General features: G+C 44.9%; 1 protein-coding gene across 1 annotated transcript in view; it reads right to left on the minus strand.

Annotated features, from left to right (window-relative positions):
• Positions 1-1,540: 1,540 nt before the first annotated feature.
• The window catches only part of MCM10 (minichromosome maintenance 10 replication initiation factor), a 33,350-nt gene continuing 13,213 nt past the window's right edge, over positions 1,541-21,677 (minus strand). The window contains exons 10-20 of the mRNA XM_038417929.2: positions 20,117-20,316; positions 18,953-19,053; positions 17,807-17,917; positions 17,603-17,720; positions 16,902-17,118; positions 13,339-13,480; positions 11,224-11,342; positions 7,368-7,481; positions 6,331-6,476; positions 5,800-5,842; positions 1,541-3,974 (exon numbers count right to left, since the gene is read on the minus strand). Of these exons, the coding sequence (XP_038273857.1) occupies positions 3,891-3,974; positions 5,800-5,842; positions 6,331-6,476; positions 7,368-7,481; positions 11,224-11,342; positions 13,339-13,480; positions 16,902-17,118; positions 17,603-17,720; positions 17,807-17,917; positions 18,953-19,053; positions 20,117-20,316 (1,395 nt within the window). The 3' untranslated portion in view covers positions 1,541-3,890. The remainder of the gene's footprint in view (positions 3,975-5,799; positions 5,843-6,330; positions 6,477-7,367; positions 7,482-11,223; positions 11,343-13,338; positions 13,481-16,901; positions 17,119-17,602; positions 17,721-17,806; positions 17,918-18,952; positions 19,054-20,116; positions 20,317-21,677) is intronic.

The raw sequence follows: 21,677 nt of genomic DNA on the forward strand, positions 1-21,677 counted from the left end.
GTGACAGCAACACTAGACATTTGGAGAGGGAATTCTGTTTCCCCAAGCGTAAAAAAGTGCATCCACCTTTGTGATGGGCTAGACCCCCTGGGATGACACCTGGGATGCTGGGACACCACTGAGGCAAACTATTCTGCCAGCCTGGGCCCCCTTGTACCTGTCTTACTGGGCTAGGCTCCCCAGGCTCTTCCAGCCAAGCACACAGGCAGGGCCACACCCAGCTGCACAGAGAGACAGAGATCCACTCTGAGAAGGCTCAGCTAAAGGGGCCTACCATAGCACACAGATGTCCACCCCCCCCCCCTTGGAGTACAATCCCAAAATTATATGAAATTCACCCCCTCCCTCAATGTGGAGAGAGGAGTGCACACTTCTTGCCACCCCAGTTAGAAATTACAGAAACTGGGTTTAATAATAAACAAAACAAATGTTATTAGCTATAAAAGGCAGATTTTAAGTGGTAAAAGGGGCAACAAACAGAACAAAGCAGATGACTGAGCAAATGAAATCAAACATGCAAACTAAGCTAGTTTTACTTAAGAAATTGGTTACAAATAGTATTTCTCACCCTAGATATTGTTGCAGGCGGTTTGCAACCTTCTGTGGTTCAGAGTTCCAGTTATATTTCTTTTCAGAATAGACCCCTGTCTCAGTCTAGATTCCCCCCTTGCCTTCAGTTTTTCTTCTTGGGCAGACAGGCCATGGAGAGGAGGAGTCCTATTGCCTTCCTCCCCACCCCTAAATAGGATTTACATAAGACGGGACTCCTTTGTTTCCAAAAACTTGACCCCCCTTCCCTTCCAGTGGAAAGTTACAAGATGTCCCAGGAAATGTTTAGTATCAGGTGACAAGACCACCTGACTCTGTAGTATCACAGAGTCCATGAGTCAGTGGCAATATGGAGAGTCCACAGGAAGGCCAAGCTTTTCACTGTCTATTGTCCTCGCTGATGGGCCATCTGCCCTGTCTGGCTTTTCCATTGTTGTACCTGAAGTGTTAGTAGTGGGCATCACTCAAAGTAACACAGCTGAAATACAGATACATAGTCAATATTCCTAATTTCAGATACAGAAATGATACAGGCATACAAACATGATAATCGCATTCAGTAAATCACAACCTTTCCCATGACATCTCACATGAGCTATTTTGTATAAAGTATATCTCAGTTATGCCATATTCATATCATAAGCAAATTTTCATAAAGAATATGGAATGACACATCACAACCTTACTGATGGAATTTACAGACAAGCCAGAGATCTTTAACATCAGAAACCCAGTGCACCCAGAAACCCAGTTCTGGTTTTGGAATTTCATTAGAAACATTTTTTGCAAGGACAACTCTTCTTCCTTCAGTGCTTTACCTTGGCTGAAGAATGAAAGCCCAGAGCTCTTTCCAGTTCCCTAGCTGTACAGTGAGGGAAGCTATTAATGAATCTGGGCACATCTACACTATTGGGTGCTACAATGGACGGGGTTTTGCCATCACTGTAGGTAATCCACCTCCCCGACCAGCAGTAGCTATGTCAACAGAAGAATTCTTGCAAAGACTAGTCAGATCTACACCTGGAGATAGGTTGGCTTAACTACAGAGCTCAGGAATACGAATTTTTCATACCCCCGAGCAACACAGCTAGACAGATCTACATTTGTAGACCACGGCCTAGTGTTAATTCTTGTAGTGATAGATTTTGTGCACTGGCAGTGAACTCCTACCAGTCTGAGGCCATGTCCACACATAGGGCTCATCACTGATGTAGGAATTCCACATCCCAGAGCAACTTCCAAGAATGATGGAAGCATTCTTCTGTTGACATAGCTATGTCTATACTGGGAGCGAGGTTGGCATAGTTACAGCACTCAGAGGTGTGGATTTGTCACACGCCTGAGCTCATAGCTATGTCGACCTAAATTTTAAGCTCAGGTCTGGAAGAGAGAACGTTGTCTAGCAACTAGGGCCAGAGGCTGCGAGCCAGGTCACCAGTCAAGTGTATACTTAGGCAAACCAAGCTACTTTAGCTCCTTGTTTCTGTCAACCTGCCTAAAAGAACTGATCAAAAAAAAAAAAAAAGCTCTTCAGGAGTTATCATTTATTGTAATACAAACTGTAACATTTAAACCCCTGGAGCTCTTTATTGTGCAAAGTATTTACAAAATTCTGAGTGACCCCAAATATTTACAATCGTCAATAAATGGCAGTACCCATTTGTCAACTGTCCACACAGTGGATTAAAGGCAATGATTCTGAACCTCTTAGGATGGACAAGACTGAAGGCGACAGCATCAACTGAGGACACTAATTGTTGCGTAGTGTACAGATACGTCTTTACAATTCAAATTACTTACTCCTCATCTACATAGCTTGTGCAAAAAGGGTAACATGAGAGTTTTCGAGCTAGAAGTCCGCTGGATACGTTAGGATATGTCTATATGACGGAGCCTATGTTGGCATAGGTATGTCAGTATAGCTCCCTAGCATAGATACAGCTTTTACATCAACAGATTTTCTGTTGATGAAGGACCACCAACGCCCTGAACAATAACAGCTACATAGACAGAAGCGCTTTTCCTTTAACGTAGCTGCATCAGCACTAGGGGGTTTGGCGACACAGCTGTTAGTCTGGGAATGTTTTTTTCAGACCCCTGACCAACGTAGTTCCACTGACATAACTTTTAAGTGTAAACCAAACCTTATGTTGGTCTCTGGGAGTTTGGTCTGAGCGCCTATAAATATATTCATGGTTTTAGGAACCTGATGCCACAAACCAGGGCTGCTTCCAAGGAGATTGTCAAATAGGGTATCGTTTGCCAATCACAGCCAGTATTTCTAGGGAAACTATAGGAGACCTGGCATTCAAGAGCTCATGCTGCTCAATGTGAAGCAGATAATATCTCACAAATGGTTACTTCACACATTCAGGCCCTAGAGGGTCCTTAAGACTGTGGTATTTGTATCCATTAAAAAAAAAATAAAACGCTAGAGAAAGGGTTAAAAACTATCTAAAATAATCTGTTATTTGTCTGCTCATTAAAGCTAATGACAAAATTTTGGCTGATTCATTAAAAGAATTTAAATACCATTTTATAAGTGGCACGTTCTAGGTGTGCAGTTGTAAAGATAACAAGTCATTAGTTGACACCGGGCAGTTGGAAGGCGGGGTGCCACTTTCAAAAGCTCCTGAGTGGCTTAGATGAAACTCAAGTGCCTGTGCCACTCAGGAGCTTTTGAAAACTTTACACATGAAGAACTTCCACAAACAGCTTGAAATTTCCTCTGTGGATTTCTGGAAACAATGGAAAGTGTCATGCCACATCATGTACCTCTCTATAAGTTCAACCTGCTATAGGCTGCTGCTTATGTACCCTTATGTGAGGTAATCCTAGGGCTGGAATAGCTGAATTAAGACACCATGATGAATGTGTTCCCCATGATGGACCACTATATGAACCACAGAAATGCTATAAGTACTTGCAGACTGTTTCAAAGGTGCCTCCAAGATTATAATCGTTTACGTCTTACGAGTAAGCTGGGGTAGTTCTAATGAAATGTTCCACACACACTTCAGGATCCAGAGGAAACCACTTCTTGGTTCAGATTCCATGATACTAGATGTCTCTTCCCTAAATTAAATACTGTGAACAGCACGTTCCTAAAAATGAAGGGCATGAACAAGAAATTCACATGAGGTTTCTTCAATCAGTTTAAAAAGTTCAAAGCTGGACATCCAATCCACATACCGGAGGAAAGATTATGGGACGACCTTGTCCCAAGAAATCGATTGCCCTGCTAGTTTGTTGCAAAACCCAGCACCCACTTGCTTTATGATAAACAAGTGATTCATTCGGAGACAAAAAATGAGGAGTATGTTGTGAAAATCAGTGGTGGATTACTTAAGGCTAGTAAGAAATTTGGGTTGCTCTTCCCCTCTTGGTAAAAGCGTTTCTCCACCAATCTTCGGACCTTTCTTCTCCTAGAAATATTAACATACAAAGAAAGATTTAAATCCAAGCTAAGGCAGCTGCAAAGGAGCTATCATCATCAAAGGAGCCATGGGTGGGCTAAATTATCTGAATATGTATCTACATAAACCATAAAAATCATGACAATGTTTCAAGAGTTCCTACAGACAATCCTGCAAATGCAACCTCCCACCATGCCAGTTAAAATAAGGAACCTACACAACAAAAAGCAAAGAATAAACTAAGTATGCTAAAAAAAATACAGAAACATACAATACTGAGACATTAAAGTGGAGGTTTGGTAGTCCCATACCACGATTTTACACATGCACACTACAATGCCTAACGAAAACTGGGTGAGTTAAAGGGAAACTGTCTAGTTAACATTCTCCCTGCTTTTTCAACCCAAACACATCACCACCATGTTAATTCAAGAAAAAATGAAATTGACTAGAAACTGGCTGTGAAACACAAAAGTGAAACTGATCAGTGTGTTTTCACCATCAGAACTGTTCCCTTCTTACATTTCTCCAAAACAACATGTATAGTGAAATGTTAAAACAGAAAAACCTTAAGTATCTAAAAATCTAATGTGTTATTTGTAAGCAAGGTAGCAATATATTTTTTATTTACAACAGTATCATTTTTAAACTGTCAGTGACCTTCCAGAACAGGACAGCAGTCTGAATTCTCTGGCTTTTGTTGGTTTAAGTCAGTGGGTTTCAATCAATGGACCTCTGGGGATCCACAGACTATGTCTAAAGGATCCATAAAAGGGGACTACAAAAAAAAATTTCAGATCCCAGAAAAGGCATTCCATTTTTCTGATCAATCAAAAGTACGCGAATACCCCACCTACAGGTCAAAACCTGGAAGTGTTGTTGTTACCATAGAAGCCCACAGTTTAATGCCCTTTCTGATGCATCAAATGCTGTGCTGAGCGCATGCAACATTTGTAGCTGAATTCTGTTCAGTCGGTTTTCAGTCCAAGACTTCTAAGGTAGGAGCCTGTAGACCACAGGTTGAATTTCCAAAGGGGCCTGTACCTGTGTTCGAAATGTTTTAGGGTTCCACAAATGACAAAAGGTTGAAAACCACTGGTTTAAGGTACATCTTGGAAAAACAAAGTCGTCATTGTAAGTTTGCATTAATGTCTACACGGAATGTACTACCCCTTTAAGAAACAGGCAGGAGCTCACAACCAAAGCAGCCTGGGTGTAATCAGGGGGGCTTGCCCTTGGGCTGGCCTCTTTAAACACTATAAGGAAGCTGAACAGGGGTGAGAGGACTAGACGCATTGTAGGCTGCAATGGGTGGTAGTCGTGCTCTCTCTCAGGGTCCAGGAAACCAGCCTGACCAAGCTCAGAGACTGCTTTGTGGACTTGCAATTTGGGAGCTCTGAGCCTGCATCCTGAGGTTGGCCGTATGATCTGCTGTTACAAGTGCTCCATCCATTTTGTTAGCTTGTGTTTGGCTTCCCCTCGCCCATGAATTTACTGACACCCATCAGAGAAAGTAAGGCTGGGCACATCCGCAGCACCACACCCGGACATAATGGGGCGTACAGTGACATCACAGGCCTTTTACTAGTTAACATATGGACAATTCAGCCGCCACATCATTCCACCACAGAGACTTCAGTAGGAGTGGAAGACTTTACATCTTACCGTAGCGTGTGGTGGTTTGGGCCCTGACTAACCATGGCTATTTTTTAAATAGAGAAGCTGTCCCCTTCTCAGACAGCTCATATTAGTGCCAAAACAAAGCTTGGGGAAACCCATTCACAGAAGCAGCCCAGTTCCCACCGTGCAACAGAAAGCTTTGGCCCAGGCTTACCTTGAGCATTCCATCACGTTCCCATTTGAAGAGGCCACAGGCGCTGAAAGAGGAAGATGGAGAGTTAGGGCTTGTCTTCACGTACAGCGGTGCAGCTGTGCCGCTGTCGCCGTTTAATGAAAACGCTACTACACCGACAGGAGAGAGTCTCCCGTCAGCATAGTTAATCCACCTCCACGAGAGGTGGTAGCTATGTCGGTGGGAGAAGCCTTCCTGTGGACACAGTGCTGTCTACACCAGGGGTTTGGGTGGGGATAACTGCCTTGCTCAGAGTTGTAGATTTTTCACACCCCTGAGCGATGTAGTTATACCGATATAAGTTTGTAGCGTAGACTTGGCCTTAGACTTGGGGTTCGCTTGGTGCCCTGTACAGAGGATCTCTAGCAAACCCAAATCCCTTTCATAATGCTTATCAGCAGGGAGTGACAGTTTTGGGCATTAGCACATGTTAATGTTACTGGGATAAAGCGTCCTCAGATTTTTGGTTGGTGCAACTGAACCTGTCAACATGTTCCCGAGAGCCTCTCCTACCTGCAGGTCTTTTTTGGTAGCTTGTCAAGAGATAGGGCTCTGTTTCCACAGGGACACTTGAAGAATCGCTTGACACCATCATGCCAGTGGTATTCATGATTCTCTTTCACACATGTCTCTCGGAGCTTGAAATAGGTGTATTTACACTGCAAGGAGAGAGAGAGAGAGAGAGGACACAATGAGACAGCAGAGACACTATAAGTGAAAGAAGTGTTATTCTGCTGTCCAAAGAGAACTGAGTGTTCATTCGGGATTAGCAGAATGCCACCCCTCCCCCTCATTCTTGCATGCCCAGAGAATGGCCCACTTGATAAGATCACTGCCTCTAAACCCTTCCCATTCTGCCCCTTCCCCTTCTTCACTACCACCTTTTGTCATGTTTGGCCCAATTCCCAGCGAAGTGCAGAGTACAGATAGCCTTCTGTGCAGCCATAGACAGATAGGAGGGAAAGTATGTCAGTGGTTCAAACTATTCAGGCAGAAAGAAACTTCCTTCTGTTCCATGGCATTTTAAATTATGGTAAAACACCACCTCTGCCATTCCAAATGGAGCCACTGAAATGCAGATTAAAAAAATCTAGTCATTAGGATGCCTTTTGCTATGTTCCAAGGCATCTGAGCTCATTCTTCACCCAGTCCTAGAATACTCCAGATTCCAGTACAAAGTTTCAGACTGGCAAGAATTATGAGAGACTATCGAGTCTGATCTAAGTGAAACAACCTGGTAATCAGTTGCTGGGAAGCAGATCTTCCCCAGAATGACTTAGGCACTGGGAACCCACAAAGGGGCACTTAACTTTTCTTCCGAAAATCTTAAATACAATACTAAAATCTGTGCTATTTCACCAAAGCTCTAACTTCTTCAATATCACTCACTGTTCCAGCTGGTATAATCAAGAACCTTCATAAGAATCAAGTGGTTTTCTCTCTAATCACCAATCCAGGCTTCAGCAGAGATAGCGGCTGAAGGCCTCACTCAAATCCAGTTCAAACCAGTCTGCATGCTCCACACACCTGCCTGCTCCAATGTCACTCACCGTTTTACACGTCACAATCCGACACTTCACTTCTTTAATGTTCTTCATCGTCTCTTCCAGTTGTTCTTTTTTCACCAGAGGTTCAAAGTACCGTTCCTGCAGTTCAGCCTCAGCCTGCCAGAGCACAAGAGAGGCACTGTCGTCTGATATACACACAGCACACCTAGAAACAGTGCGAGCAGCTCCGCATCTAGTGGGTTGGCCAGGACTGCTACATACAGTCCCGGAGAGACTGAAATCTCTGAACAACAGATGAATGTTCAGAAACTCCGAATAATCCATTTTGTGTGCGTTCCTTGTTTGAAAGAGTACAGTATGTAACGCACATGCTGCACTTCACCCACCGCTGAAGTGCAGCCATCACCCAGGCAGATCTCAGATGCTGATTAACAGCTAACGCACAACTTGGTTACACTCACTTCTGTACTGAAGTGTAAAGTGCAGGGAGGCAGGCAGAATGACCTGAACTGGGATTTGCCCAGGCTGCCATAGTCAGCATTCAGACACTTATGAAAAGTGCCGTGAGATCTTTACTGATTAGTATCTTAGGTTTACGCATCTCATCTCCAGCCGCACAGTGCCCCTCACATCATCCTGGGGAATTGTTACAGTACTGTTACCTAGGGAGGTGGTAGAATCTCCATCCTTAGAGGTTTTTAAGGCTCAGCTGGGATGATTGACAAAGCCCTGGTTGGGATGATTTAGTTGGGGATTGGTCCTGCTTTGAGCAGGGGGTTGGACTAGACGACCTCCTGAGTTCTTTTCCAACCCTACTCTTCTATGATTCTATGACACTGACTCAAAGGCAAGAGCGCCATCTACTGGTTCGCCTGTACCACTGCCCACATTTTAGTCAAAAGCTTGGGCTCTGCAACCCCTCTGCCCACAGCCATGGTTACAACACAGAAGTGGAACGAAATAGGCATGTGTCCATTTTCTTGCAAGCAAAGTGACTCCATAGATATGAATATTTGCAATAGCTGGCCCGCTATAAAACAACTGCTTAGATTTAAGCTCTTTGGGACAGGGACTGTCTTGTTCTGTTTGAACAGCATCTAGCACAATGGGGTCCTGGCCCATGACTGGGACTCCTGGCACTGATAACTGGCACTCTCAGTTGTGCACAGGGGAGAACTAGATTCCAGAGAAACCTCAGTCCACTTATGGTTTCTAGAAAGGGAGAGCATGGAGGCCACATGGATGGAGCGTGTGTGGGGAGCGAACCATCCTGGAGGAAGAGGAAGAGGGTCACAAGCTGATGTTGTTAGGACAGAGTGCATGTCAGGCAGGAGGGGACAGACAGGGTGCTAGATGGCAGCTAACTGCAGAAGAGTGAGTAAAGGGAAACAGTGACTGAGACTGACATGGTGTAAATGCCCTCGTACCAGGAACTAGTCCAGCTTTGATGTTTCAAGTCTGTGGCTCTGACTTCAGATCAAATTTGATCAGTTTAGCAGTAAAATGACAGGGAGTGGGTCAAATGCTCCTCTCTGGGTAAATCTACACTGCTGCTAGAGGTGTGATCAAAGCTAGCAGGAGAATGTCTACCTGAGCTGGAAGTTACAGCTCCAGCTGCAGTGGAGACACACCCACAGTAAAAGCAGTGTAGACCCAAAGTTCAGTGGAGATATTCCAGATTTACACCAGTAGCAGAGCAGAATCTGGAGCTATGCAAAGTCAACCTGGGCTCTCAAAAGCCTTGTCAGCCACACCAGAGAATCACATAATTGCAACCAGCACTGCTGTGACTGAACCAGTGCAAACTGCAATACTGAGTAGTGATCACACTAGCCATTCTATGTCATGCATACTGCCTCTTACAACGCTCCCTGCTGGAGCTTTAGGGCACAGGGGCATTGCACCTGTCCCACGACACCTAGGCCAGCACCCTGGAAGAGATTCATGATCGTTTGTTCCAGTGGGTGCCTCAATTGCTTTGTCTCGCATAATAATGCGCTGGTTTTAGTCACTCCTCAGAGCAAAGCTGCATTTCAGGGTGTGTCTAAGCATGTATGCTACAGGGGGGCACAGTACATTCAGTATCTCAGAAACACCCGCAGGATTGTGCTTGGGCCAACAAAGGGAAATGAGAATTCTTATTCAAAAAGCTTTTATTAGGTGCCACAGCAGTTACTAGCCTTTAACAGTAAATTAAAAAAATCAGGACTTGTAGGTTCACCTTGAGACTAAACTGGTCTTTAGAACAGATGTCAATTTTACAAAATAAATAGGAAGTAAAGCATTCTGAGCTCCTCCCATGAAAAGTGCTATAAATACGCTAAGAATTATAACCAATGTGAGCATCTCCCTTATTACGCACACCCACACACCGTTGGAACTGTGTCTAAAGGGACACTGTCAAGTTAAAAATTTAAAGTCTTGGTGTTATCACCCCATCTAATATTAAACCCGACAGTATAATTTAGATATTCAATAGCTGTGTTTTCACTGGCTCTTTGCACCTCATGCACCTTGAACAATGATGCTAGACTAGTCAGTTTCACCTCCTAGTTTTCATACATTATACTCCTGGGGGAATTCTGCACCAAAATATTAAAAATTCTGTACACAATATTTTAAAATTCTGCACATTTTGTCAAAATAACACAATATAATCATATCAGTTTCAATTACTTTGGTAATTTTATTTCAAAATACCTGTCAGCAACTATGTCAGACACAAAAAATCATTCTTCCAGGAGTAGAGAGTTAAAGAAACTCCTAGGTCAACCTAGTTCCTGTTTCTCAGCTCCCTTCCCTCCCTAGCCCAGCCGCGGGCAACCCCCCAGCCCAGACACCTGCACCCCCTCCTCCCAGAACCCAGCAGTGACACCTCCCTCCAAGCCCAGACACTCGCACCCCTTCCTCCCACAACTCAGCTGCACGCCCCCACCAGCCCAGACACCCTCATCCACTACCCCCCAGCCCAGTCGCAGGGCACCTCCCCAGCCTAGACACTCACACCCCTTTGCCCCCAGAACCCAGCCATGCCCCCCCCCCCCCCCCCGACACCTGCACCGGCTCTTCCCCAGAGCCCAGCCGCAGGTTGCCCCCGGCTTCCCCGCTCCACCCCCCAAGAATCCAGCCACATCCCAGACACCTGCACTCCCTCCGTCCCCAGAGCCCAGACACGGGGCACCCCCCAGCCCAGAAACTCGCACCCCCAATCCCCAGAGCTCAGCCACAGGGCACCCTCCAGCACAGACACCTGCACCTCCTCTCCCCCAGAGCCCAGCCACAGGGCCCACCACCAGCCCAGACAACCTCACCCACTACCCTCCAGAGCCCAGCCCCAGCCATCCAGCCCAGACACTTGCACCCTCCCCTCTCCCCCAAGAGCCCAGGGATCCAGAGAGAGAAACAACCTGATGCTGGGTTGTTTCCTACACGTAGTGTCCTTCCTTCAGCCAGGAACTGTAGCTGCTGGGATCCCTCCAGCTCCCTCCCCCTCCCCTTAGCACTGTCTTCTTTATGTGAGCTGGGCTGTGCCAGGTCAAGCGGCCCCCTAGTGGCGGCCAGCAGCTCTGCAGCCCATTTCTGTAAGGGATGGGGGGGAGGGGAGACAAAATTCTGTGCAGAACATTAATTTCTGCACACATTCTGCATTGTGCAGTGGTGCAGAATTCCCCCAGAAGTAATATTAGCACAATGCTGCAGTGTCTAAAAGAGAATGTGGAAATTCAAACAAACGAATTTCACTGGAATTTTTTTAAATTGTGGAAACATTTCTAGCAAATGCATATTTTGTAAAAGCTCATGTACACAACACCTAGGTTTGGATGTTAGAGAGTGTCTAATTATTTGTAATGATCCTGAACTTTCATTCTCAGTGCAATTATATGTACAAAGCAATTACCTCCTTAAGGACGCCCAGGTGCTTGGACTTGGCATTCAGGATTTTCTGGAACTCTTCAGACTCCAGATATGCCAGCTGTTCTCGATGTTTCTTTTGGGCAGGTTCTAGTTCATCTGCAGCTAGAGAAACAAGACAGGGTTGCCGTTTATGCCGGTGGGTAAGTTTAAAATCATGCTCTGCTTTCTAAGCATAACCATCATTTTGTACTTTACAAACAACAAGCACTCGAAGCGATGTCTCAAGTCATATGAAATAACATTTGTAAAGAAGTGAGTGAGAATAGGGTGTGTAATTAGTGCAGTAGCTACAGACCTTAGGCCAAATTCCAATCCAGTCATCACAAGAGAAAATAAAATGCTACTAACAATGTCAGCTTCCTCTTCTGCAGATCTCAAAGCACTTTACAAACAATTAAGTTTCATAACACTTTTATGAGATTGGTTTTATTCCTGTCATGCAGAGGGGAAAACTCAACCAGAGGTTAAGTGACTTACCAGAATACACATGGCAAGTCAGTAGCAGAGCTGGAAGGAGAAGCTATGTCACTCTCGCGCTGTAGCCACTAAATCCCTTTCCTTGATGAGATTTAGCCAAGTATGTAATTTGTGTACAATTACAAATACTATAATACCTTGAGGCAACGGGAGGAAAACAGGCCTAGAATAGTAGGTATCGTACACACTGAGTGAGGTTCCTTGCCAGAGCAGGATCAAAGCCCAGTGGATTCTGTAGCAAGCTGGACCTACATTCTGCAGCATTATCCCTGGATTCTGGAGACTAGAAATTCTGCAGCAGCCTCATTAAAATGAAGAGGCTTCAAGATTTGTGCATACCCTATTCATCATGATGAAGTGTTAACTCTGAAAATTAAGGATGACATTTCAGGATGGGATTAGGAGATTTAGAAAAAGAAGCCTCTCAGGGTCTGTGGGACTCCTGCTCCTACATCAGTTGGGCACAATTAGAATTCCCACCCTAAATTGTCATCTCTTGGTTTCAGAGTTAACAATCCATTGTGACAAACGGAGCAGTGTGCACTTCAGGGAAACGGGGAGAACATTTATCTCACAGGACAACTGTGAGGCATTATACAATGCTTTGCTCTGCTTGAACATCTTCCAGCCAGCAGTAGCAATATGCTTGATGTGTTCATGAATAAACATGTTGATGTTTTTACCATGCTCTCAGCTCTTGCATCATATATGATCCAGGAGCACTTAGTAACAATACACATTAAAAAAAAATCACGACTAGAGATCATGACTAGGTTTAAAGATTTAAAACCAGAATTACAAATTTTGTGTTTCTATTCCTTCCAACAGCAGAAAATCCAATAGCACTCATCTTATTTTTCATTTTTTTAAAAAATCTGGGCATGATCTCTGACAGATTAAATCTAACAGAATGCGGAGTATTTAAAGGTAGTGATCCAGTACCATTTCAGCTATATCATGTTCCATCATGCAACAACAGGACAACTGGAAAGATAATATTGATATCTATTTTAATAGTCCATTCCAAGCGGAATTTCCACTATTAGGTTAAAAGGGAAATCATTGAGCTACTGTTCCACATTATGCAAAATGAGCAAACCCAACTCAGAAGAAAAGAGCACTGCTTTTATACAGAAACCCAGTTATTTGCTGCTTTATTATTATTTAGATTGCATAATATCGGGCAAGTCCTTTAGTATCAGTTCCCTATCTGTGAAATTGAGCTCAGACTTCCCTCCCTCGGGGGAGTGTTGGGAGGATAAATTCATGAATGTTTGGGAGGTGCTAAGGTACTGTGGTGATGGGAGCCATAGATGATAAATATTTGAGGCTGGAGCTATTAAAGCCTAGAGCTTTCAGGCTCTGTTTCCATAGCAGCAGGATATCCCACCTTCTTCACCAGATCCATCATGGAATTAGGCCTTTTATAATCAGGTTGAAAACCTGTTTTAGTTCCAAATCTCTTTGACACAGTCTATGATTTCAGTTACAAAAGTACTTTTGTAATTCATCAGCAACTGCTGAGCTGAACATGGTTGGTCATCAGGCACCTGGTGATACTTGGAGGGTATTGTATTGTACAACGCACTCACTTTTTAAAGTCAGGTCTGTGCTTTCATACCTTGTGATGAGGGGATGTTTTTCTCAACTCTCTCTGTGATCTCCAGAACTTCGGCAAGATCAGATCGTTTCCGTTTAACACTGTTTGGGTTGGTTTTATTGAGGATTTGGCCTTTTGCTCGCAGTTTCCTTATAGCAGCCAACTAGAAGATGGGAACTAAATGTTAATGTTGAACACAAGTATCCAAGGTCACACATTCCTAATTCCAAGGCAGATGGGAAAATGTCAACTGGAAGAAGCAATAAGGTGTTCTAGACTTAGCATGGGCATCCCAACCAAATTCTAATTCCAACTCTGCATTTCCTAGTAGTGTAGCCTTTGCCAAAACACCCAACCTCTGACTCAGTTTCCCAATCTGTAAAATGAGGCTGATAATTCTCACTGGTGTGTTACGGGGCTACGTGTCTGAGATCCAGACGAAAGTGCTGGACATGATAGAGAGGAGCTAGAACAAAGAAAATTGCATTTTCAAGGCAGAAAGGAAACATCATTGGAGATTTCCATATAAATCACTCTAATAACTGGGCACTAAAAGAAACTTGCAGATAACCCTCCAAATCTATCCAAAAATGTTAGATTCCTCTCTTCTATCTCACTAGTGAGGAGTTGATTTTCTCTTACAGACAAGAAATTAAACCCCTGCAAAGGAAAGATGTACCTATTCTCTGCTGGCTGGGAACCAGACTACTAAAGCTCATGGTAGTGAGGATGGAAAAATACAGATTACAATGAATCCTCTGTGCTGCTGAATGTACAAGGTACATCCTAGCACTCCAAAGATTTCACTTGGATGTTAACTGACTGAGGCAAAGGATCCAGCCACGAAGGGGTTACATTTAATAAAATAATCAAGAGCTAAGTTCCCTCTAAGCTGCACAGCCACGCAGCTGCCTATTAAACCCCCCGCTGGGGCTCAGGGCTGCGGCAGGGAGAGATGCCTCTCCCCCGTGCAGACCTGCAGCAGCCGGGGGAGAGGCAACCCTCCCCAGGCCTCAATATGGACCTGCCCCAGATCTGCTGTGGCCAGGGGAGAGGAGCCCCTCCCTCGGCCCAGCCCAGCCCCGCTAGAACTGCCGCAGCCGGGGAGGGGCGCCTCTCCCCCGGCCCCGAGATGCTGCGGCGAGAGAGGGTTGGGGAGAGTCCTCTCTCCTCACCACAGGCCTGCAGCCCAAACCCCTCATCCCTGGCCCCACCCCAGAGCCCACACCCCTGTACCCCAACCCTCTACCCAAGGCCTGAAGCCCTCATCCCTAGCCCCACCCCAGAGCCTGCACCCCCAGTCAGAGCCCTCATCCCCCCAAACCCTAACCTTCTGCCCCAGCCCTGAGCCCTCTCCCGCACCCCAAACCCCTCATCCCCAACCCTACCCCAGAGCCCACATCCCCAGCCAGAGCCCTCACTTCCCTCCCACACCCCAACCCTCTGCCCCCTCCCACACTCCGAACCCCTCGGCCCCACCCCCACCACATTAATTTTGTTATGTGCACCAATATGAAAGTGATATGTCACACATCACCTCCATATTGGTGCACATAAAATTCATTCCGTACATGGACGTAAAAAATTAGAGGGAACACTGATATTTTTATAACATTTCTGAGGAGCTTAAAACTCAAAACATCTCTCAAATAAAATAATAATAATAAAACAGGAAAATAAAACAGGCTTTAGTAAACAGAGTGCAGATAACACTCTTGCTTTCTGTGCAGAAACTGCAGATCTCCCAAGTTTGTCTCAGAAACCAGGGCAAACAAGAATTTATGTTTGCACAGTGCACAATATGAGCTTTCAGGGAAAGCCTTTGGCCTCTGGGAGTGAATGTGCTTATGCACCCCATCCTGGTACATATACTGAGCTTGTTTTCTGGTGCTGACGTTTTAAATCCCTGCTGTGTACTGTCCTAGAAACGCACAAGTACGTCTCCTTCAAAGCAATCTCCAAAGAATGGCCACTTGTTGAAGGGGGAGTCAATCCCACCTTCAGATCAAAGGAAACTAAAGTTCAGCAGGTTTGTGACTCAGCTTCTTTTTTAAAGTCAATTTCACAGTGTGAGGTGCCAGACTGACGATCAGACACAGTGAAGTGCTAGGGGGTGCAAGCTCCCCCTACGCAAGGCAGTGGGCCTCAATCCTGACCTGGAGCGGACCACCCCCAGGAGTAGGAAGTACCCAATCCATGCCCACTCAGTCCTTGGCTAAGACTGACAGCAAGGGTGCCAGTTGGAACGATGGCTTCTGTGATGCTGATACTTGTGCCTTAGGATTTAGACTGAGAGCAAATCATTTCTCATAGGCCAGTCAGTAATAACTCACTCAGGACTGACTCAGGCAGGATTTCAGCCAGCAAGAGAATCATAGAATCATAGAATATCAGGGTTGGAAGGGACCCCAGAAGGTCATCTAGTCCAACCCCCTGCTCAAAGCAGGACCAAGTCCCAGTTAAATCATCCTAGCCAGGGCTTTGTCAAGCCTGACCTTAAAAACCTCTAAGGAAGGAGATTCTACCACCTCCCTAGGTAACGCATTCCAGTGTTTCACCACCCTCTTAGTGAAAAAGTTTTTCCTAATATCCAATCTAAACCTCCCCCATTGCAACTTGAGACCATTACTCCTCGTTCTGTCATCTGCTACCATTGAGAACAGTCTAGAGCCATCCTCTTTGAAACCCCCTTTCAGGTAGTTGAAAGCAGCTATCAAATCCCCCCTCATTCTTCTCTTCTGCAGACTAAACAATCCCAGCTCCCTCAGCCTCTCCTCATAAGTCATGTGCTCTAGACCCCTAATCATTTTTGTTGCCCTTCGCTGTACTCTTTCCAATTTATCCACATCCTTCTTGTAGTGTGGGGCCCAAAACTGGATACAGTACTCCAGATGAGGCCTCACCAGTGTCGAATAGAGGGGAACGATCACGTCCCTCGATCTGCTCGCTATGCCCCTACTTATACATCCCAAAATGCCATTGGCCTTCTTGGCAACAAGGGCACACTGCTGACTCATATCCAGCTTCTCGTCCACTGTCACCCCTAGGTCCTTTTCCGCAGAACTGCTGCCGAGCCATTCGGTCCCTAGTCTGTAGCGATGCATTGGATTCTTCCATCCTAAGTGCAGGACCCTGCACTTATCCTTATTGAACCTCATTAGATTTCTTTTGGCCCAATCTTCCAATTTGTCTAGGTCCTTCTGTATCCTATCCCTCCCCTCCAGCGTATCTACCACTCCTCCCAGTTTAGTATCATCCGCAAATTTGCTGAGAGTGCAATCCACACCATCCTCCAGATCATTTATGAAGATATTGAACAAAACGGGTGAAGAGGTGAGACTCCAAATCCCAAGTGCCAGAAGTTTGCATAGCAGAGATTTTCTTTAGCAGATATCCTACTACTTTGAATACTTACTAAAGACAAACTAGTAGCATGTGTCTTGGACACGAACAGCTAATCGGAATTAGAAGCTTATAATGGGGCACAACAGAGCTTAACACGTTGATCTCGGAAGTAAAGGCTGCATGTTGCAATATGACCCATGTCAAGAGCTCAAAGTCCAACTGTTCAAAGGGATTGTTACCTTTTTAGCTTCTGCTAAATCATTCAGTTTTGGTACTGGAGGTGGAGAATCAAAGAAGAGGACGTCATCGCCCTCAGAGAAGCCTATCCCCAGCCTGGGTGTTTGAGGGGTTGACATTTTTGCAGCTTTGGGAAATTCAGCTCCTGGGGTTGGAGAGCGGAGCCCTGAGGAGGATGGTAAAGCTGGGTTATTGGTTTTTGCTGTCTTCTGAAGAAACCTAAAAGAGGCCAAAAACACTGAAGTATAGTCATGATTCATCTTGGCAAATCAAAAAGCTCGAAAATAGTACAATTGACTTTAGAAGACATGTTGTAAGCCATTGTTCAATGAGAGAGGCCTTGCCTGTATTGCTATTAAAGCATTCTGCATGTCACCCAGTTGGATAGTGCAGTTAAGCCCGTCAGTTTCCTTTTAATCAGACTCAAACCACTCTGCAAACATTAAGGCTCACCGCAATCCTGTGAGGTGAGTAAGTCAGTCACAGAGTAGGCGGATCCCAGGAATCCCCTAGCCTCCTGCTCTAACACTCTCCCTACATTATCCTTTCTGGTTCTCAGGCACAATGATGCGGCATTTGGCTGTTCACTGAAATAAGCCTCATGATATTCCTAGTTAGATTAGGTTTCATAAAACTTTAAACCCTCCCATCCTACAGGACATTCTGTCTGTAAAACATCAGCAAATGCTGGAGAGTGTTTTACCGCCTCTGTATATCTTCTGATCGCTTTTTTCTGGCCTCCAGCATTTGCTGTTTCTGTTGTTTGAGCAGTGCTGACGCGGAGATAGACTGGAAAGCAGATCCTTGCTTCCCTTGAGCATCTGAAATAAATATACAAACACTGAGACTTGCAAGGAACAAGACAAGGCTCAGTGAAGGGGAGTGTCACGGGAGTACCTGGACATACCTGCTGCATCTGCTTTGGCCAAGTGTTTGCAGAGGTTTCGTGCTCCAAAGGTTGGCATTGCCAACAATTCTTTGAACTCATCAGTACATGGCATGGGTCTTTTCACCATACCTGGAGCAGCGTACAAAAAACCCAAGACTCAGAACCAGGAAGGGAAATGTAGGTCTGGCTTCAGCACTCACACTTAATGCATCAAACACTTCTAACACGAGAATGGCTATGAAACATAATATTCAGTGCTCACATAGTACTCTCATCTTAACAGAGATCACAAACTAGCTTCACAACATCCCATCTCTTTATTTCGGTACTTAGATGGCTCCATTACTCTAGTATCTGAGCACTTCACTATCTTTAATGTATTTATCCTCACAACACCCCTGAAAGGTAGGAACGTGTTTTACAAAGGGATAATTGAAGCAGAGAGATACTAAGTGACTTGTACAGCATCACACAGAAATACATCAATTGAACCAAATCTCCCAAGTCCCACACTAGTGTCCTAACCACTAGACCAGCCTCCCTCTCTCCCCTTTGAGGCCCAACAAGGGCTATCCTATTTACAGAAAGGGAAATGGAGGCAGAGAGATTAAGTGACTTGTTCAATGCCATGAAAGAAGTGTGTCAGAGCCAGGATTAGCACTCTTGAGATCCCCACCTCCCAGGACTGTGCTGGGACCGCCCCAGCATGCCTCTTTCTTCGGGGCATATTCAATATCCACAGAAATCATGAAAACCTTCTTCCAATGGTTCAAGTCATTTGTTTTCAGCCCAGTGATTCACAATTGGAGATCTTAGAATTACCAGTGCTTCCTCGTCTAGCAGTAACTTTTTCATGCTGGCCAAGGACTGGATGGAGCAAGTTCCAGACTTTGGCCAGTAATTTTCTATCCCAGAGGTATGTGCGTGCAGGAGGTTGTATAATAAAAGAGAGGTACAAAACATACTCTGAAGAGAGCTGGACATTCTCTGTGCAGCTGTGATACCAGTGGGAGGAGTTTAGATCATTTGGGGAAGTGAATTCAAACTGGCCATCTTTGTAACTACAGAATTTCCCAGAGGCTCTAAACTAACTCACACATCATGGGCTCCACAGACATGTCATATAGCAGGCGGAAAGCACATGATGGGAAAAAAGAAAGTTACCTATTTTCTTTCTAGTTTCCTGTACAATTGTGTCGGTTCCCTTTACGACCAGATTCGTGAGAGTGGTTTGTATCTTCTTCTTAGGGCCTGCAGCTGCTGCACTACAGAGACAAAACCCCATAAAAAATGAGTGCTGCTCCAAGATGTGCAGCAGTAAAGGGTGAGGAACAGTACTGGAGTTTGAGTACCAGCTCAGCGACTCCCCAAATGCTCCAATTACCCATCATTCACTCTGAGCAGGTGCTTCCTTCACAAGTAGGGACATTGTGCTGTAATCTTTTGTATCTCAAAGACTTGGGCTTCCCATTTCTGCCTAGATTTAGATACGCATTTCTGAGTATTAAGGAGACACAGAGACTTTGATGAAATCTGGCTAATTTTAGCTCAAGAAAAAGACAGGAGAGATTGCTACATACAGCCACACATGTCATTTAACGAGGTAATCAGGTAGCATTGTTAGGAGAATCCTAAAAGTGATTTGCAAGCATTGGGCATGATCCAGCTTCCACTCAAGTCAATGGGAGTCTTTCCACTGCTGACTTCACTGGGATTTGGAAAGGGTCCAGTTAAGTCTCAGAACCCATGTGAAGTAGAGACCTGATACATACAGCTCACTTCACCCACCACTCCCAGGTGGGAGGCAGTAGCTATTTAATAACACACAGCATCATCATATCATTTAAGTTAGGAAGTGAAGAAATACAAGATCCAGGGATATGTCATCAGAATGTAATGACCCAAGATAGCATTTGGCCAGGACACAGTGGTTAAAAGTGCCCAGGGATCTTTAATGACCTTAAGTGCTCAGGACTTAAACTTACCCCTCCTTTGAAAGAGGGCAGCACAGCATCCCCATCCTCACAATGCGGTATTGTTGTGGTACAGATTCTGAGGTAAGAACATCACATACCAACTCACCAACACCACCTCAAGGATAGGAAGATGTTTTCCATCCAAGCACTGACTGCTTACCTTGGATGGCCATGCAGGCTCCCTGCCAAATGTGGTGTGGCTCAGAGCAGTTTATTCCTGTTTGGTTAATTTAGTTAACCCAAAGGAATGCTGGTCTCTTTAAAGGTAACTTGAGGCACACTTATAAGTGGTCAGAAAGTGAATTCTGTCCAAGAGCCAAGGGCTGCAAGGAAATTAAGCAGTTTCTCTTACACTGAGGCTGCATAGGCTGCCGAAGAAACACCTCCATAGTAAAACCCATCCTGACAGAGCCTCTCCTTCAAGCTGGGATTTTTGCGAGCTATCCTTTTTGGAGCACGGCCACTGGAGAAGCTAGACTGCAAATCTGCCCGCTTCGAGCTGAGCCTCTTGTACTGGGATTGTACATGGTACTGGCAATATTCACAGTCATTCTGAAGGAAAGAAATAAGGGAGATCTGTAATTGATGACTAACTGGAGATTGATAGATAACATTTCCCCTGAGAAAAACAATATCTTTTTGTAACTAAGCTGTGCTCATACAGACATGATGAGTCACCAGCAAGTATTGAGCTTGACCAACACACACACACAGGCCTCTACCACTGTGGGTTGAAGGCTGGTATAGTGCAGGGACCAGTCACTAGAGGGAGACAAGATCCCACACACTAATGTCTTACATATTCCCTGTTAGAATAGCTCATTCTCAAAGTCTGCAGGTCCAAGGTTTCACCTCACTGACACCTGGGTCATCAGTATGTATGTGGCCATGGCTCATGACCTTCTGTTACACGGCCTCTTTACAAGCACAGACATGGAAGAAAAGCAACACTAAAAATGAGATGTTTCCTGCAGCCAGTTTAAAAAGTTTACAGACATGTTTCAATATAAACCCAAGAGAGAATAGAGATTAAAATCAGTGATTGTCCTAGTTTGTCTGTTGGGAGGGATCAATATTGTGAACAGCACCCTCCACTCATGGTGTTCATTAACTTTCCATCAAAACTGAAATAACATCATTATCTATATAGTTCTATGTACAGGGTTTCTAGTAGCAATAACTTCCAGATCAGGCACGTTGTGCCTGTTAGCCAAGAACCAGTCACCTCCTCCAGCCAGGTTAGCCGCCAGGAAATGTCCTCCCCACGGCTCATTATTGCTGGCTCTAGATGTTTATTGGTGCAGTTGAGGTTTAGGATACTGCACATCCATGTCTCCATGTGCTGACGTGTAAGCACGTTCCAATGTTGTTGCAAATGTCTTATACAATTACTGTCTTCCTCCTCCATCTCCAAATGCTTCTATCCCACTTCCAATCCTCCCCCATTCTGCTGGTATCCTTCAAGGTTCTGTACTAAGCCTGTACTCTTTTCCTTCTACACCTACCTGTGGGTGCTCGGCTCTGCTCTTACTGGGATGATTCCCCTCTCTGCTCATCCCCACATCTGTCTGATCTCTCAGCCTGGATGAACTACCACCAACTCAGATGCCAGTGGAAACTAGAATATTCCCCACACCCAAACCCTCCCTTCTTCACAACTCTATACTCTTGATACGTGGTCTTGACATCAGAGCTGTGAGCATGTACTGAGTCTTAGTCACATGGGAACAGATTTCAAAATGCATTTGCTTGTGTATTTATCTGGGTAGAACTGAACCCAAAGATTATCAGAGGGGCTCCTCTCTCATAGGGTCCCTTGCAGAGATGGCAAAGCTCACATCTTAACATAGCATATGGTGACCAAAGGATATTTAGATTAGATTAAGATTTAATTTACTCCTTCTTGACCTTCC

The sequence above is a fragment of the Dermochelys coriacea genome, chromosome 1 (genome assembly GCF_009764565.3).
Source record: "Dermochelys coriacea isolate rDerCor1 chromosome 1, rDerCor1.pri.v4, whole genome shotgun sequence".
NCBI classification, from domain to species: Eukaryota; Metazoa; Chordata; order Testudines; family Dermochelyidae; genus Dermochelys; species Dermochelys coriacea.